Source organism: Leucoraja erinacea, chromosome 8, assembly GCF_028641065.1.
Source record: "Leucoraja erinacea ecotype New England chromosome 8, Leri_hhj_1, whole genome shotgun sequence".
Lineage (NCBI taxonomy): Eukaryota > Metazoa > Chordata > Chondrichthyes > Rajiformes > Rajidae > Leucoraja > Leucoraja erinaceus.
In genome coordinates, this window is record NC_073384.1 from 20,912,712 (window position 1) to 20,932,879 (window position 20,168).

Below are 20,168 nucleotides of genomic sequence, written 5' to 3' on the forward strand. Positions count from 1 at the left end.
AAACATAGAAACATAGAAAATAACTGCAGGAGTAGGCCATTCGGCCCTTCGAGCCTGCACTGCCATTCAATATGATCATGGCTGATCATCCAACTCAGTATCCTGTACCTGCCTTCTCTCCATACCCCCTGATCCCTTTAGCCACAAGGGCCACATCTAACTCCCTCTTAAATATAGCCAACAAACTGGCCTCAACTACCTTCTGTGGCAGAGAATTCCAGAGATTCACCACTCTTTGTGTGAAAAATGTTTTCCTTATCTCGGTCCTAAAAGATTTCCCCCTTATCCTTAAACTGTGACCCCTTGTTCTGGACTTCCCCAACATCGGAAACAATCTTCCTGCATCTAGCCTGTCCAATCCCTTAAGAATTTTGTAAGTTTCTATAAGATCCCCTCTCAATCTTCTAAATTCTAGCGAGTACAAACCGAGTCTATCCAGCCTTTCTTCATATGAAAGTCCTGACATCCCAGGAATCAGTCTGGTGAACCTGTCTATCTATCTATCTGTCTATCTGTCTGTCTGTCTATCTATCTATCTATCTATCTATCTATCTATCTATCTCTCTATCTATCTGTCGGTCTGTCTGTCTGTCTGTCTGTCTGTCTGTCTGTCTGTCTGTCTGTCTGTCTGTCTGTCTGTCTATCTATCTGTCTATCTATCTATCTGTCTGTCTATCTACCTGTCTGTCTGTCTGTCTGTCTCCCTCCAGCCCCTCAAGAAGGGTCCCAACCCGAAACATCGCCTACCCATGTTCTCCAGAGAAGCGACCTGACCCACTGAGTTTCACCAGCAATTTGTGCCTTTTATCGTAAACCAGCATCTGCAGTTCCTTGTTTCTCAATGCTTGAACTTCAACTTGAATATGTCCAACATTTTATGTTTTTATTTCAAATTTTCAGCATCGGTAGTCTCTTTTGATTTTCAATTTGAGAAGTTTAGATTACTTTGGTTTGAGCAGATTCAAGAACAGCGTTTAGTTGTTGGGTCCAAATGGCATGTTTCAGTGCTTGTATGCACAACATAACCCACACCCAGTTCTGTTAGTCGGGATAGGAGTAGGATTCAAATGGCATGGATCTCTGATTGAGAACATGAGAATAAGAAATGGAAAAGCTTCACTCATTGGAGAATTATTTGCATTGGTTTAGGCAAACACCTTGGGGCATTAGTGAGCTCCATTATTCCGCTTTCCCTCCAGAGAGAAGCAAAAAGAATCAGACTCACAGTATCCAGCCCTAAAAAAACAAATAGCGAGAGGAACTCAATGATGCAGACCAAGAAAAGGTGAGAGAGAGGAAGGAGTCAAGGTCAGGGAGAGGTGTGGAAATACAAATGAACTGCTGCTCAGTGGAGAGGCAATCTTCAAGAGTGAGGGGTAAACAGGTCTTGGGTTCAGTAGGGCATGGGCAGCAGGGTTCCACCTTCCATGTTTGCTCTCCACACAGAAAGAGGCCATTCAGCCCATCAGCTCAATGCCAGCTCACAACCCAATGCCATTCCCCATACTAATGTTCCTTGTTACCCATTCTAGCACTCACCATGCATATCAGAGGCAATTTACAGGGACCAAACCCATGCGCCATCGGGATCTGGGAGGAAACCGGAGCACCCAAAGCAAAACCCCACAGTCATAGGGTTAACATACAAACTCCACATACTGGAGGTAAGAATCAAACTTGCTTCCTGGGGCTGATAAGGCAGCAGTATTAACTCCAGCATCCCTGGTCTCAAGATTATAGAAAATGGAATAGGGAATAATCAGATCTGGTCGCAGGGATAGTAAAAGTGAATAACCTTACGAATGATACAAAGGCAGTATCTCAGAAGTGTTGTACAGGCCTGACTGGAGATTATTAATGATATACTGGGAGGATTTGAGGACCCCGAGGCTTAATGCTTGATACATGAGCTGCCTCAAAAAGGAGCTAGAGAGGAGTCCGCCAGGACTGGAAACAGCAACAAGAAAGGATTTGGCAGACTTCCAGTGTTTGTTTAATAGCAAGCGACCAAACAGTAGCTAATGATTAAAGAGGAACGTCAAGATGAAGAGGGGCGATGTTGCACAACTCCGGGAGAAGACAGAAGTTTATGAAGCACCACTCCTTTCCTGATCGTATTTCTGAAGCCTTCACTCACCCCACCCCAACACCAAGGGCTTCTTAAACTAGCTTTCTCTTAGAAGTCAGAATATCAACTACCTTATTGATCACCCGTTCTCACATGTTTTACGTTACCCCACTTTCACATCCACAACCTACACACTCGGGGCAATTTACAGAAGACAATTAGCCCACTACTTCCCACCCCCCCATTCCTCACCACCAAACCTGTTCCAGTGTTAAACAGCCCTCCTCTGAGGATCCACTTCACAGAGGCAAGACTGTATTCCTTGGAGTTTAGAAGAAGGGGTGACCTTGTTCAAACATGTCAGATCCTAAAAGGGCTTGGACGTGTGGATATTAAGATATTTTCACCAATGGAAGAGTCACGAACAAGGGGACAAACCTACAAAATAAGGGGCTGGATATTTAATACTGAAATGTGTATAGTTAATTTTCTCAGAGAGTAGTGAATCTGGCATTCTCTGCCCAGGAGGGTGATGGAGACTGGATCATTAGATATACTGAAGGCGGATAGGAAAATATTTGAAAAATGGAGGAACTGAGAGTGATGAGGAACAGGCACTGCAGAGGAGTCGAGGCCAGCATAGGTCAGCCATGAATGGTGGGGTGGGGTTGAGGGGCTGAGTGGCCTACTCCTGCTGCTATTTCCTGCTGTCCTTTTTCTTGTGTGACTCCTCGCCCCAGCAGAGCTTTAGTTGGCGGGGGGAAGAAAGGGTGCGGAGATGTCTGCCTGGCGATGCGTGCCTGATGAACTCCTGTGCCTCAACAAAATCAAACAAGGAAAGCAGGTGAGGCACTGCAGTATAAAGACCTTGGGATTTTAATTAACAAGCTGTCTCGTCCTGGCCAATTACCCGGGAAGGGTGCCAACGATGACTGAAGGTAGGCAATGTTTGTGGCAGCGTGGCTAGGGGAAGGGAAAACAATTAACCCCTTGAGTTTAGAACTTCCTGTGCTTGCTGTTCTCTCCCTGTCCGGGTTGAAGGCCGATTCACCGACTGCTTTCAGTGACCATACACCAACCACTGCCGAACCCAAAACTGAGAGCTTATTGGGTTTGGTGGAAGATACCAATTCTTCCACTAGCAGCTTCCTGAGAATCATGCTGTGACTCAGGACTTCCATCTCTTCACACAAAGGGTGGTGGGTATATGGAACAAGCTGCCAGAGGAGACAGTTGAGTCTGGGACTATCCCAACAGTTAGACAGGTACATGGATAGGACAGGTTTAGAGGGATATGGACCAAACACAGGCAAGTGGGACCAGTGTAGTTGGGGCATGTTGGCCGGTAAGGGCAAGTTGGGCTGAAGGGCCTGTTTCCACGCTGTATCACTATGACACTATTTAGTTAGTTCAGAGGAAGGGCAATGAGGCTTAAACGAGGAAATGAGGACCAATCTAAGAGATGAGGCACAAATCCACAAATTTATGACCAAGCACAGGTTAGGAGGCCAGGTATAGAATATAGAACAGTGCAGTACAGGAATGCTTCGACTTCACGATGTTTGTGCCAAATATGATGCTGTTAAACTGATCTCATCTGCCTGTACAAGATCCATATCCTTCGATTCCCAGCACTTCCATACACCTGTCCAAATGCCTCTTAAATGTCACTATTAAATCTGCCTACACCACCACCAACCCTGACAATGTGTTCCAGGCTCCCACCACTCTCTATGTAAATAACTCATCAGTGCAGGTTTGGAGTCATGTGGGGCCTATTTAAGGTCAGGAAAGTCAATTCTCCTGACAGGAATTAATGAACCAGTTGGATTTTAACTAAAGATAGACACAGAGTTGGAGTAACTTAGCAGGACAGGCAACATCTCTGGAGAGAAGGAATGGGTGAAGTTACGGGTCGAGACCCTTCTTCAGGGTGAAAGTAATGGGAAAGGGAAACTGGAGATATAGGCGATGGTACAGAGATATAAATAACAAATGAATTAAAGATATGTAAAAAAGTAACAATGATAAAGGAAACAGGCCATTGAAAGCTGTTTGCTAGGTGAGAACAAAATGCTGGTGTGGCTTGGGTGGGGGAGGGATGGAGAGAGAGAGATAATGCAAGGGTTACTTGGAGGCAGAGAAACCAATATTCATACCCCTGGGTTGTAAGCTGCCCGAGCGAAATATGAATAACTAGCTACCTTTAAAGAATTTAAATGAACGAACAGGTACTTTGGAACCGTCTTCACTTGAACAGGTACTTTGGATCCGTCTTAACTAAGGAGGACACAAACAATCTTCCTGATGTACTAGTGGCCAGAGGATCTGGGGTGACGGAGGAACTGAAGGAAATTCACATTAGGCAGGAAATGGTGTTGGGTAGACTGATGGGATTGAAGGCTGATAAATCCCCAGGGCCTGGTGATCTGCATCCCAGGGTACGTAAGGAAGTGGCTCTAGAAATTATGGATGCATTGGTGATCATTTTCCAATGTTCTATAGATTCAGGATCGATCCTGTGGATTCGAGAGTAGCTAATGTTATCCCACTTTTTAAGAAAGGTGAAAGAGAGAAAACAGGGAATTATAAACCAGTTAGCCTGACATCGGTGGTGGGGAAGATGCTGGAGTCAATCATAAAAGATGAAATAGCGGCACATTTGGATAGCAGTAACAGGATCGGTCCGAGTCAGCATTGATTTACGAAGAGGAAATCATGCTTGACTAACCTTCTGGAATTTTTTCAGGATGTAACTAGGAAAATGGACAAGGGAGAGCCAGTACCTGGACTTTCAGAAAGCATTTGATAAGGTCCCACGTAGGAGATTAATGAGCAAAATTAGGGCACATGGTATTGGGGGTATAGTGCTGACATGGATAGAAAATTGGTTGACAGACAGGAAACAAAGAGTAGGGTCCCTTTCAGAATGGCAGGCAGTGACCAGTGGGGTACTGCAAGGCTCGGTGCTGGGACCGCAGCTATTTGCAATATACTTCAATTATTTAGATGAAGCGATTCAAAGTAACATCAGCAAATTTGGGTGGCAGTCTGAATTGTGAGGAGGATGCTATGAGAATGCAGAGTGACTTGGACAGGTTGGGTGAGTGGGCAGATGCATGGCAGATGCAGTTTAATGTGGATAAATGTGAGGTTATCCACTTTGGTAGCAAAAACAGGAAGGCAGATTATTATGTAAATGCTGTCAAGTTGGGAAAAGGGGAAGTACAACGGGATCTTGGGGTCCTTGTTCATCAATCAATGAAAGTAAGCATGCAGGTACAGCAGGCAGTGAAGGAACCAAATGGCATGTTGGCCTTCATAACACGAGGAGGAGTATAGGAGCAAAGAGGTTCTTTTGGCAGCAAAGAGACAATTAAATGTATCTTGTATCTTGCAGTTGTACAGGACCCTAGTGAGATCACACCTGGAGTATTGTGTGCAGTTTTGGTCCCCTAATTTGAGGAAAGACATTCTTACTATTGAGGGAGTGCAGCGTAGGTTCACAAGGTTAATTCCCAGGATGGCGGAATTGTCATATGCTGAGAGAATGAAGCGGCTGGGCTTGTATACCCTGGAATTTAGAGGGATAAGAGGCGATCTAATTAAAATGTATAAGATTATTAAGGGTTTGGACATGCTAGAGGCAGGAACATGTTACCGATGTTGGGCGAGTCCAGAACCAGGGGGCGCAGTTTAAGAATAAGGGGTAAGGCATTTAGAACGGAGATGAGGAAACACTTTTTCACACAGAGAGTTGTGAGTCTGTGCCATTCTCTGCCTCAGTGGGCGGTGGAGGCAGGTTCTCTGGATACTTTCGAGAGAGCTTGATAGGGCTCTTAAAGATAGCGGAGTCAGGGGATATGGGGAGAAGGCAGGAACGGGGTACTGATTGTGGATGATCAGCCATGATCACATTGAATGGCGGTGCTCGCACGAAGGTCCGAATGTCCTACTCATGCACCTATTGTCTACTGTCTATAATTTGGCCTGATTCAACTAAACTAACCAAATTTAAATTCATCCATGGTGGATTTTCACTCACCTCTCCCAATAATTAACCCAACCTCTGGATTATTTTCCCAGCCATAAAAACACTGCAATCCCTTGTCATTGAGTAAGAGAAGTGTGCACTTTCAGGGCTATGATAAAACAGCTGTGGAAATCATTCAGAAAACCGGCAGATGCAAGATGGGCCAACTGGCCTCTTTGTTATACATGATGATACTTTAATCCAGCTTTTGTTACGGATTCTCATCCTATGTCTTATTTCCGATGTGGAATACTCGCTTTGAAGAAACCAAGGTCCAATTAAAAAAAAGATATGTGTACTTTTTTATTTCCTTTCCCTTGGGCGAGAGGCTAGTTAGTATGTCTGGAAGTTCCAACATCCTGTCGATATAAGACAAACTCGGTAACTAACATTAGGCATGAATGAAACATGGAAAATAATGTCAACATTATGCACACTGAAGTAACTGAGTCAACCTTTGCGAGACAAGTTTTGGCATTATTTGAGAAGATCGTAAATCATTGATTATGAACCAAGGCACATTCGCCATTATGCAGATAAATCTGTCTGACTGAATCTCGCTCTTGCTCCTCTCCGAACCACTCAGGGAATTGGCTATGCAAAATATCACACTCCGAGAGCCAGGAAACTGGCTGAATCATAGAAACGATCTTTAAAATAGCACAGACGGGTTGTTCCCTTTCTTAATGACACTGCAATCTGAAAAAGGCAACAAATTAGAAGCTTCTTGACTCATTTTCCTCACCTCCATCCAAAACGGGTTGCTTGAAACCGGACAGAAGTGAACAATATTTCTTAAGGCAATTTAAATTAGAAACTTGGTCAGCGAAGGTTAATTACTCCGATAAAATAATAGGGACCGGTCACAGATTGATCCCGTTAAAAGTTAATTATTACTTTAAAACTGACCATTCTGGTCACATTTGCGCTATCCTTGGCCCTACCTTGACATCCTGATCCCAACGACGAACAGGTAGGTCGGACAGTCGGATTGGTGGGAAATGCAGAGGCTGGAAGTAAATAACAAAAACACATTAGTTAAATAGGCAGCAATGTAGGGCTATCAGGCCGTTCATAGTCTGTGCAGGCACATCTGTGCATGTCTATGTGTGTGTGTGTATGTGTGGGAGGGGGGGGCAGGAGGGCATGCATGTGTGCAATGCATAACATATGTGTCAATTTGTGTGCCCACGTGTGCACATGAGTTCTTATGTATGTACTCATGTACATTGGTTTGAATCCTTGCAAATTCAAGCAAATTTATGAATCTGTTTATATGTATGTGCATACATGCCTATGCACATGTGCGCACATTTATGCACATAAGTGTAGACATATATATGTGTGCATGTGTACGTGGGTGCTTTTGTATATCCTGGCAGGTTAGGCTTGTACACGAGGAAAAAAGTTCATTGGTATGATGGGCCGAATGACCTATTTCAGTGTTGTACATCTCTATGTCCTTCTAACATATCATGTCATGATAGGTCTGGAGTCAGTTATGGGTCAGACCAGGGAGAGTCTATCATCAAGGAACCCCACCATGCATGTCATGCTCTCCTCTTGCTATGAGGAGTTACAGAAGCGTGAAGTCCCATATCACCAGGATTAAGGATAGCTACTTTCCTACAAACATCAGGTTCTTGAACCAATCTCCATAACCCTAATCTTACCTCAGCAATGGAACACTGGCCCACCTCTTGCACTACCATGGACTTATTTTCTAATTATTTTTGCTCTGGCTCGGGTGTCTTGTTTTTCTTAACTTTTTTTTCCTTTTCACGATCTTGTACAATTTATGTAATTCGCACACAATTTATGTTTTTGTGTGTTTGAATCGATGTACCAGCCATGCTGTTTGAAGCAATGTTTTTCATAGTGGCTGTACCTCACTGTACTTGTGCATATGACAATAAACACTTGCCTTGACTTGAAAGATAATGAAGTGACTAATGCAGAAAGTATTGAAGCCAGGGCTGAGGAAGTGTGGGCTGAGTCAGATGCTGAATAGCATTACTTTGCAGAGCCACATCACATTCTCTTCGTGCCACTGGACCTCCACCCAAATCCGGATTTTTCCAGACATCGGTTTTGTTTATTTTCTGACTGATATCTATCTTGCTTATCCACGACTCTTGGTAATGTTTTACATTTCCTTTTCAGTTTTGTTCCATTCTCGTCACCCTCTTGAGCAGCTGGTGTTACACTCGACCTATTGATCCTCACTGATGTTGTAGCAAGGCAGCAGGCAGTAGCGACAATGACATGCAGTAGATTTTGCATAGAAATTGAATCACGGTGTAGGGAAGGCCACAATTGCAGTGAATTGTGGACGCAGCCCAGACTATCACACAAGCCAACCTCCCTTCCATTGACCCCGTTTATACCTCACGCTGCCTTGGCAAGGCCAGCAGCATAATCAAGAAAGAGTCACACCCTGGACACTCTCTCCTCCCCTCTCCCATTGGGCAAGTGTATAGAAGTGTGAAAACGCACATCTCCAGTGTGTCCCAAATTCCAACTATTCTAAAGGTGAAAACATTATTCCTCAGATCCCCTTGAAGTACTCCCACTGCTCACCTTCAACATGCCCTTGGATTTCTTATGCCTGCATTAGGGGGAAAGGATTCCCTGCTATTACCCAATTAATGTCCCTCATAATGTTATGCTCCTCTCAGCCCCTTCCACACCAGAAACAAACTCAGCCTACCCATTACTTCTTGCAATAAATACCCAAAGATTTTTGAGCTCAGGTAAGAAGACAAAGCAGATAAACAAAGCTGTTAACAATACAATAGCCTTAAACTTGCAGTTATTCCTAATCATTCTATTTTCAGATAACGTTTCTGTATCTCTGTGAACAAATGGGAACCAGCATATCGAACAAGAACACACGAAAATTGGAACAGGAGTAGACCATTCAACCTCTCAAGCCTGCCCTTCCATTCAATATGATCATGGCTGATCTAAGCAGACTTCAACTCTTCTATGTCAATTGTCCAAAACCCTCAATTTCTCAAATTTTAAACATTCATCTCCGATTTAAATATATTTAATTGTTTGGCCTTCATCTTCCTCAGGGGCATAGAATTCCAAAGATTCACCAGCCTCTGAGAGAGGAAATTTCCAAGCATCTCAGTTTTAAATACCCAGACCTTTATTTTGCCTGTATGTAACCGAATAGTAGAAATATCGCACCATCTAACCTGTCAGGTTCTCTTAGGATCTGATATTTTTCAATGCCAGTGCTCAATCTTCTAAATTCCGAGGAAAACAAACTAAAGGTCTAGCCTTGCTTGATAGAACAACCCTCTATTCCCAGGATTTCTTTGTCACCTTGCTACCCTGCAACAAGGGCCTCTCCTGTACACATATAGGAAATTAATGCCTACCATGTACAAGACATCTGAAATAACTAACGACATAAGGAGAAGAAGCAGGCACAGGAGCAAGCAACCTTATCCAACAGAGCATCACACTCACCACAGCTCAGATCACTGTCCGCTTCCAACATGGAGACAGGGATGTCCCAGAACGAGTTTTCCCAATCCACCACGTTGCCCACTTCATCGCAGGATAGGTTGACGAGCATCTGCCCAGTCATGTTGAAGTCCCAGAGACGGAAGTTGTAGAGCTCGCCGGTGAAGGATTTGCTGGATTCCCTTTGTTCTGGTGCAAGTGTGAGGGAACCCTGGGCTGCAACACTTTTCCCTCTGGAGGCTGAGCAGGGATTGACCTGATATTTGTTTTGAGTCTGAGTGATGATATCGCCTGAGGCACTATCCCATGTGACACACAACTGCTGCCAAATGGCGGTGAATGCCTTGCCAGAGAAATGATCCTTCCAGAGTTGACTCACGTCACACTCCACGTTGGAGATTACCAGGAGGATATCATTTCCCTGGCTCCTGATGGCAATGAGCGGCAAGTTGTTGCTATCCACATATGACAAGAGGACCCAGTTCTTCTTCACAGTAGTTGACTTGGCCTCCAGGCATACTGTGAATTGTTCCAGGTCTGGGATGGGGACCGAGGGGGAAACTGAAACAACCTGTCGTTGAGATGGATTGTCCAACACCACCTTTTGATTCCGCAGCGAGACTGCCACTTCACATTCATCCAAGAGGAGAAGAGAAAATAAGATATGTTAGTTTCACAGAGGTGTAGGAGATAAGGAAGGGGAGCAGCTATCATTGCGAGTAGGAGGCCATTTGGCCGAAGATGCCTGTACTGTCTCTGAAATGACAGTGACAATTATTACTGCCCCAATACACTCTCCCCTCGTTGTCCTGCTGTTTCCTTATGGACAAAATCCAATTCCTGCGTCGGAATTTAGCATTCCATCTACCACGGCTTACGATAGGGTTCCGCTCCTGAGAACTGTTTGTAATGAATGGTAACAGTGTGGGGGAGAGGGTCACGGAGATATCTGTGATGGGAGAGTGAGGAGGAGCGGGAAGGGTGGCCGCCAGCCGGTCTCACGGACTCAGCGAGAGAATGAGTCTATTCAACGCCCCCATCTCAGCTCGGCTCCCAATTGTTGGGGCTCGGGTGTGGTGGGAATGGTTGGGACGAGAAAGCAAATAAAAATGTCCCCATTCCCACCCGTCATTTCTACTGTACCTTTAGAAGACGGACATTTGGGAGTGAATTACAGGTGAGAATCTAATTGCAGAGTTTGAATGGCATGCGATAAATTACAGAGTAATATACATTTGTGAGTGAGTGTTCGGGTGGAATCAAAACAAAGGTTTTTGAGGTTCTTTATATATTTAATGATGGATACCTGGGAGAAAATGAAGGCTGGAATATGATTAAAGAGTTCAAGCAATTTATATACATAACATAATGGATGTAACGGAGAGAATTTCATCCTAGAACATAATTGTAGCATTCAGGCGGTTTATATATATATAGAAAACCTAGGAGGGGATTACAAGTTACACTAAAACCGATTATCTGTTCATTATTGTATCGATGATTGTCAGATGTTAGTCTTGGAAAATAGGCAGACAGTTGTCTCTCCAAAACTACAGTCACACTTCACAAATACTTCTATCGGTTATGAAGTTCTTTAGGTCATCCCGAGCTTACAGTACAGCATCCAAATTTTCTTTCTTTGCAAGACACCCACTCCTGGAGTAACTCAACAGGGGTCAGGCAGCATCTCTGGAGAACATGTATTGGTGACATTTCAGATCAGGCAGCATCTCTGGAGAACATGGATTGGTGAGGTTTCGGGTCGAGATCTTTTTTTCGAGTCCAAAGAAGGGCCCAAAATGTCGCCTATTCATGTTCTCCATGCTGCCTGATCCTCTGAGTTACTCCAGCACTTTGTGTCTTTTTTATAAACCAGCGTCTAGAGTTCCTTGTGTCTGCATTTTTTCTTTGAAGTTATGATGGAAATATTTTAGAAAGCAACAGTATCGTTCAGCAAGCCGTGCACATTATCACATACCTTGTTTGTAGGAAGCTCTGAATCCTTTTGTTTGGATGCTAAAGTCAGTCTTGAATTTGACAACCATTTCATTCATGGCAGAGTTCAATGTGTGACCCTTAGCTGTGACACCGCAAAATGTATTTTTTTCAGCCCCATTTTGTATTGACACAAAGTCATATTGGCATCCTTGGGCTTCCTCTAACTCGAAGTCGTGAAAAGTCAGCTGTATGATAAATCCAGGAGGGGCCAGGATGGTCCACTTACAGGCTAAATTAGGGCTATAGTCCGCGGGGTAACATGGGGATGTGAACTGGCCCGAGAGACCAGTTAGAGTTTCTGTGCAACTTGAGCAGCACAAAACTGCTGAATTTCAAAAAGAAAAGAAAATGGAACATTGCATTTATACTGGTTAACTTGATCTTAGAAAACTCTTTGTGACATACATTGGACAGAGTCCCAGCAAGATGAGAAGGCGGAAGAGTTGCCAAGCTTCAGCCCAGGCATGCAGTCAGTCTTGTCTCGGGTGGAAATTGTTTTGAAGTCAAGTCACATACAGCGCAGTATTGGAACATAAGCAGCTACAATCTGGACCACAGGGCTGCACCTAAGATATCCCAGTGCCCAAAATGTTCATAATTTCCTTGGGCGGCATGGTGGCGCAGCGGTAGATTTGCTGCCTTACAGCGCCAGAGAGCCTGACTACGGGTCCTATCTGTACGCAGTTTGTATGATCTCCCTGAGACCTGTGTGGGTTTTCTCTGAATGCTCCCGTTTCCTCCCACACTCCAATGACGTACAGGTATGTAGGTTAACTGGCTTGGTATAATTGTAAATTGTCCCTATTGTGTTTAGGATATTGTTAGTGTGCGAGTATCACTAGTCTGCACAGACTTGGTGGGCCAAAGGGCCTGTTTCCATGTTGTATCTCTAAACTAAACTAAACTAAACTGGCGTTGACTGATGCTGCACATTACAAGCCTTTAATTCCAGCAAGGACTGAATGAGGCAATCATCACTCCCTAGACAGGGGAATGACCATCAGCTTTGGGCAGGATGAAGCCTTTCAGTCATTTGATATGCCCAAGTTGTATTTTCCCAATCTAGCTTCCATTAAACTTGTTAACCATATCTAATATCTACCGCTCTCAGTTTTGACATTATTTGCCCTTTCCCCAACCTAGTCCCAACAGATTAGTGGGGGTGAGATTTACAGATTTCACTACTCTTTGGGATGGAAGGAGATACCAGCAGGAGTTGGGCATGAAACTCTTCAAGCCTGCGCTACCATTCAACATGATCATGACTGAATTCTGCTGGCATTTAGGCCATTTATCTGCACTCACCACAGACCCCCGACTGAATCTTCAATCTTCAATATCCAAATCCAGTGGTCTTTCTGAAAGATTACACATTTTACCAAAGGGATGTCAATTGTAGAAATCTTCTAGGTATTGCCCAGGCAGGAATGTGTTGGGACAGGATGTGCTTGGATGGGGCTTTTTACATTACTTTGGGGTATCTACTCTACAGTGAGTACCAAGGTTAAGGGGCATATGCTTCCCATTCAGTAACATCTTCCAGCATTTGAAGGCTGGCTTGTGGTCAATAGAGGCGTTCATTAATTCCCCAACTACTGGCCTTGAACTTCAGGTCCACATGGCTACTATTAAGCATAAGAGTTTGTACTCCCTGCTAGATAAGGTAACAATTGAGTTTATGTCCAGTTGCTGTAGCAGGAGAACGCTCCAATGCTGCGACCAGGTTAGATGGGATGGTGAGGAAGCAGTAGTAAGACAATGGAAGAAGCATCACAGAGAGAAAGCCAGAACTGCACAAGTCAATCCGACAATACAGGTTTTTGCAGGATTTGTATAATTTTTGCTTAGTTGGTGATAAAAGCAAACCAATTGACATAGTAATTAACTGCTGATTAATATTTATTTGACTACTGTAAAGTCTAGTTCTGGTCTCAAGCCCATCCCTTTACTCTTCAGTATCTCTTCCATGTCCTCATTAGAACTTGTCTATTTAAAACAATCTAATCTGGGCAGCATCTGGTCAAGATGGACACTAAGTGCTGGAATAACTCAGCGGATCAGGCAGCATCTCTGGAGAAATAGGATGGATGACGTTTTGGGTCGGGATCTTCTTCAGTCTGAAGAAGGGTCCCGACCCAATACATCACCCATCCTTTTTATCCAGTGATGCTGCATGACCCGTTGAGTTACTCAAGTACTCTGTGCCTCTCTTTGGTATAAACCAGCATCTGCAGTTCTTTATTTATATATATTAGCATCTAGTAAACCTCTTCTGCACTCTATCCAAAGAAGACCATTCAGCCATTGAATCACTGCTGGCCTTGCTACAGCAACCTATTCAGTTGAAACCCACTCATAGCCCTGAAGCTTGATCACTCCTATATGCATATCAACTTTCCTTCTGATAGCTCTGCATGATCCCACAATCTCTATAGACAATGTTCAAGATTGTCAAGTGTCTCATCTTAAGATGGTTCTGCCTCACATCTTGTCTTGTATCCCTTTGACCAAGTCTTTGAATCTGTGTTCAATGGTTCATGAATCAGCCACAAATGGGAACAACTTTCTTCTACAGTATTTACACTGCCTAAGCCTCCACCAAATCTTTTCTCAATCTTCTTTGTTCCAAGCAGAACAATTCCAGCTTCTCCTGATCTAACCTCATAACATTGCAAAATTCTGGACCAAATTGAATACCTTAGGACATGTATATGATTATCAAAGTATCCCCACCAGTGAGCCCTGCCTCTGCTCCCTGCTCCCATCAGACTGGAAGTACAGAAGCCTGAAGTCAAACATCACCAAATTAAGGAAAGGCTATTTTCCAACAACTATCAGGTTCTTGAACCAACCCACACAATCCTATCCTACCTTAACAACAGAACACCGTGCAATAGTCTATCTTATAATATGATGAATAATTCACCATGATACATAACACCATTTAATTATCTATTTATTATATTTATCTCTTAACAAATCTCACATCAATACCATTAACCATCTTTGCAAATAGCACTAAACGCCATTTACCACAGATAAATTATCAACACAATCTTGCATTGTCTAAAACATATTTCACAATATTTACAGCATTTAACAACAATGCCACTGTCAAACCACCAGTATTAACATCCAGATCTTTCATAATATCCACCACCAATTTCATTATTTCTCAATATGAATCTTTCTAATAATGCCAACATTTATGACAATCGATACGAGAATTAAATGCTTTTGGCACCATTTGCGGCCTCTGTTGCACCTCTCTCAAGCTGCCCTTGAGCTCGGAATTTCCTACATTTACACCTATTCCAAACTATCTCCTTCCCACCTCAAAACAAAATGTTCCTAACAAGTGTTTTGGACCAACCTGTTCCATACAAGTTCATAAATCTGAAACCATGTCTTCATCCTCTCCTCAGATGTTGCCTAACCTACAGTGAATTTCCAGCATTATCTGTTTTATTTACGCCATTATTTTGCTTCACCTCAGAATCCATTCTGCGTCTGACTGTAGTGTCCTCAAATTACACTGGAGATATTTTCCTACATTGAAGATGCCTTATAAATACTAGTTGGTTTGTAGCACTAATAGCTCACTCTTGTTAATATGCACAGTTCTAGATCCACCATTGGAACAAATAGATTATTGATGGTACTTTGTATACATTGTTGATTAGGACATTACACAATGTGGTTCAGAATCAGCATATCTCAATTAGGTGGGAGTCACTGTTACTCCTTTCCCTCACTCCTATTCAGTGCTGATAGTTCTGATCCATACCGAGGGACAGTTCTTCTCCATCAATGTGGGTCTATGCAGTGAATTTGGCAAAATCATTCCTCCACAAATGATTAACCACCACCAAACCAGGGGAGCCTGGATACGATCCCTGTCTACACGAGTCGATGATATATTAGCAAATGCCCAGCACCTTTCAAACAGTTAGAAGAAGAGGCCAAGAAATACCTGTCACGGCACAGCAGAAGTTATATAAAATGTGCGCAAGAGCTGCAAATACCACCAGATTTCCATCTCAGAGAGCCCAGACATTTTGAAATATGCACATATGTTAGTTGCTGATTAGTCATTTTATTTAAAGCATGGTTGCCAAGAACAAAAGCAGTGGAATAAACTGGTAGCAATTGAGAAAACAACTGGAAAATTACTAGCTCAAAACAAAATTACACAAAATCAAAGCATATTGTGAATGGTGACAATACTACAACGATTTCGACCAATGCCTTAATTTACAATCTGTTGTTGTTGGTAACAGTAAATGATGTTAATGCAGTGTTTCTTTGAAATTCCGCTGCCCAACCGTTTACATAAGTGTTAACCCATCTGTAATCCATTTAAATTCTTTCAGTGGCACAGTCACCCTGTGTTCATGTTGCCTACAAATTTGTGTAAGATTTAAAAGCATGAGTGAATCATTCAGACTTTCAAGACAGTTCCACCATTCAATATGTGATTAGGACTGGTCTTTCACCTTCACACCACCATTCCGAAATCTTGATGCACAACAATTCTATGGACCTCAATACCAAAGAGGCTTAATAACTGCTCCTCCACCGGGTAAAATAGCTCCAAAAATGCACAACCCTTTGTGTGAAGGAGTTTCGCCTCATCACAGTCATACAATGTAGAAATTGTGCCTTTGGCGCAACTCACTCATGCCGACCAAGATGCCCAATCTAAGCTCATCCCATTTGCCTACATTTCTCCAATAACGCTCCAAAAATGTCCTATCTATCTACCTGTCCAAATCTCTTTTAAATGCTGCTATGGTACTTACCTTAACTACTTCATCTGGTAGTTTGTTCCATATATCCACCACCCTATGTGTGCAAAATTTGTCTATCAGATTTCTATCGTATCTTTTTCCTCTCACCTTAAACCTATGTCATCTGGCTCCTTGATTTCCCTACACTGGAAAAAAAACTCAGTGCATCCAGCCTATCCATCCCCATCATGATTTTATACACCTCTACAAGATCCCCTCTAGCCTCCTACATGCCAAGGAATAAAGTTTAAGTCTGCCCAACCTTTCTCTATAGCCCAATCCATTGAGTACTGGCAACATCCGCATATACATTCTCTGCACTCTTTCCAGTTTTAGACATCCTTCCTATTGCAGGGTGACCAAAACTGAACACAGTTTTCCAAAGTAGACAAAAAATGCTGGAGAAACTCAGCAGGTGAGGCAGCATCTATGGAGAGAAGGAATAGGCTACGTTTTGGGTCGAGACCCTTCTTCGGACTGAGGGGGGAAGAAAGGAAGAGGCGGAGACAGTAGGCTTTCTGGGAGAGCTGGGAAGGGGGTGGGGAGGAAGGGAGAAAACAAGGGCTATCTAAAATTAGAGAAGTCAATGTTCATACCATTGGGGTGTAAACTACCCAAGCAAAATACAAAGTGCTGTTCCTCCAATTTGCGCTCCCTCCTCTCCCCCTTCCCAGCTCCCTCACAAAGCCTACTGTCTCCGCCTCTTCCTTTATTTTTCCCGCCCTCCCCCACCCTGACGTCAGTCTGAAGAAGGGTCTCGACCCGAAATGTCGCCTATTCCTTCTCTCCATTGATGCTGCCTCACCCACTGAGTTTCTCCAGCACTTTTTGTCTACCTTCAATTGTTCCTGCATCTGCAGTTATTTCTTAAAGAGTATTCCAAATGTGGTTTCACCAATGTCTTGTACAACTGTAACAAAATGTCCCAACTTCCATAGTCGATAAAACCTGTGTTCAATCCTGATTTCCAGTGCAGCCTGTGTGAAGTTTGCATGTTCTCACTGGGACAACATTGGTTTCCTTTGGGTGCTTTGGCTTCATCCCAGATCCCAAATGTGTGTGGATTGTGAGGTTAATGGGTTACTGTAGATTTATCCCAGTAAGTGTAGGTAAGTGGTAGAATCTAAGGGAAGTTGATTGGATAGTTTAGGATTAGTCCAAATGGGTGCTTGATGGTTGGCACAAGATCAGAGAACCATAGAGTCATGTACCTGAAAGCAGGGTCTTTGGCCCAAGTAGTCCATGCCAACCAAGGTGTCCATCCTCGCTCATCCCACTTACACACGTTTGACCCATGTCCCTATCCATGTACATGTCCAAATGTCTTTTAAATGTCATCATTGCACCTTCTGCTTCATGCATGCATCAACCACTTATTCTGGCAACAGGTTACATATATATATATATATACATAACCCTCTGTGTAAAGGAAATTGCTTCCTAGGTTGCTATTAAATCTTTCACCTCACATCTTAACCCAAAACCCTCTGACTCTTGATTCCCCAACCCAGGAAAAAATACATGCATTCACTCTTTCGCTGTCCCCAAGATTTTAAACACCTCTATAAGTTCACCGTTTTCTCTCTTATGCTCGAAGTAACCTCTTCCTCCTAGTCTATCCCTCGAGTCCTGGCAACATTCTCACAAATCAATTCTGACATGGGTCAGAGCGTCCATGCTGTGTGAGAATTCGAAGGGAGAAGAGCAAGAAATGGGAGGAAGAAAATTGGAAGACCGAGAAACAAATGCTGGAACTTAGACGAAAAAAGTCCAGTTCTGCTTCATGCCACATATGTAAATGCAAGTAGTTTCGTGAATGAGGCAGATAGGTTGAGCAAACACAGAGATAGATAGATACACAGAAGTATGCTATCACAGATATTTTTGAACAAATGCTGAATTGGCTGCTTAATATTCCATGTTCGAGATGAGGTAGAGAGAGGGTAAAGAGGAAAGGTAGCAATGTTGATCAAAAGAATAATCATTGTGAGAAGGCTAGAAGGTTCATCGAAGCTAATCATTGTGTGATTGGATCTATGCTTAATATAAGCAGCTTAATGAATGGAATGGACAGTGGAATTTCAACAAAACACTGCAAACGATCACAGTTAGATTACCAACCACATGTTTTAGGCTATTGGTTTTAACAGAAACAAAATATTTTTCAAAAACAGAAACCAAAGAATATGAGTATTATTTTTTGTTGTTGTTGTAATATTCATGTAAAAATTGTAACTGTGATAATTTGCATGAAGTAGCGATGCTTACCTGTGGGACAGAGACAGCTGGTAAAAACTGCCAGACAGCATAGAGATCTCCAGTAGCTCCCTCCTCGATAGACACACCTCAGCCTGGCTTTATGGGACATCCTACAGCAGGCAATTGAGCACAAGGGGCACAGAGAAATAATTTGTTAGCAGAATTATTTGTTCCCATTCCAAGGCAAGTTGACACATATACAGCCAAATATTCCACCTCACCCACTAAATCTGTGCATAAATATGCAGCTCAGTCAACAAGTCGCAAACATTGCCAACTTCAAAATAAGTTCTCTTTGAAATGTCAGAAAACAATGTTAGAAACTCCAAAGAAAATCCATCCCAAGATTTGGAATTATTTGGTTATTGTTGAACTGCAATCATTCATGCAAGACAGTGTCACAGTGGTGCAGCGGGTAGTACTGCAGCGGTAATGCTGCTTCATCATGATGCCAGAGACCCGGGTTCGATCCTGACTCGGGCTCTGTCTGCGCAGAGTTTGCATGTTCTCACTGTGACTGCGTAGGTTTCCTCTGGGTGCTCCAGTTTCCTCCTATATCCCAAAAACATGTGGGTTTCACTGGTCTCTGTAAAATTGACCCTAATGTGTAGGGACGTATTGCTAAGTTAAACTGATCTCTGCCTGCATGTGATCCATATCCCTCCATTTCCTGCATAACTTTGTGCAAATCTGAAAGCATCTTAAATGCCTCTATTATTACATCTGCAAACACTCATTCCAGGCACCTACCAATCATTGTGTAAAAAATACATATCCTTCAAATGTTCGCTTCTGGCTATAAGGCTATGCCCTCCAATCTTTGCTGTTCCCACCTTGAGAAAAATGTTCTGACTGTCTACCCTATCTATGTCTCTTTTAATGTCATACTAGAATAAGTGGGACCCGTTGGGTCCCAGTCACACGGGAGGCCTGGTCCCCCAACGCAGCCCATTCCCCAACACAATATTCCACCACTCACCCGTTCCCCCAACACAATAGTCCACCACTCAGCATTAGCCCCTAACAGCACAGACACGGCTCATTTACCCTCATCCCCGAGAACTCCCTCCCCCTCTTTTTCATGTGTGGGAGGGGAGGGAAGTGGGGTGTGTGGGGGGGGGGGGGGGGGGGGGGGGGGGGGGGGGGTAGGAGGGGAAGAGGGGTGTGTGTGGACGGGGAGGTGCAGGAGGGGGTGAGAGGGTGGTGTGGGGGAGGGAGGTTGTGGGTAGGGGGGTGTGATGGCGCCGGTGAGCTCGGTGAAAAATACAGGGGAAGAGCCATGGGGGAGAGGGGGCATCACAGGGGAGGGGGGAGGTGCCAGCGAGGGGGACCAGAGGGTAGTGGTTGGAATTAGCAGTGTGATGGGGACTCACAGTGGGCGCTGGTCTCTGGTCGCTGGTCGCTGGTCGTTCTCCTCCACCGGGATCAGAGTCCCCGCTTTCCGTTTGGCAACATCTCTGACTCCAAGCTGGGCTGGGTCTCCGACCCTGGGCTGGGCTGCGATGGGTCTCCGACGCTGGGCTGCTTGGGGCGGGGCTGC

The 20,168-nt window shown here is 43.8% G+C and overlaps 1 protein-coding gene across 17 annotated transcripts in view; it reads right to left on the bottom strand.

Moving 5' to 3' along the window:
• The window catches only part of adgrg6 (adhesion G protein-coupled receptor G6), a 165,760-nt gene that overhangs the window by 80,802 nt on the left and 64,790 nt on the right, over window positions 1–20,168 (bottom strand). For 14 of the 17 annotated variants that reach the window (XM_055639158.1, XM_055639156.1, XM_055639155.1 and 11 more), the window contains 4 exons: window positions 18,638–18,738; window positions 11,560–11,904; window positions 9,585–10,208; window positions 7,046–7,111 (listed from right to left, as the gene is read on the bottom strand). In XM_055639158.1, the coding sequence (XP_055495133.1) occupies window positions 7,046–7,111; window positions 9,585–10,208; window positions 11,560–11,904; window positions 18,638–18,737 (1,135 nt within the window). In that variant the 5' untranslated portion in view covers window position 18,738. The remainder of the gene's footprint in view (window positions 1–7,045; window positions 7,112–9,584; window positions 10,209–11,559; window positions 11,905–18,637; window positions 18,739–20,168) is intronic. The other 3 variants (XM_055639165.1, XM_055639164.1, XM_055639160.1) reach the window with 2 other exon arrangements.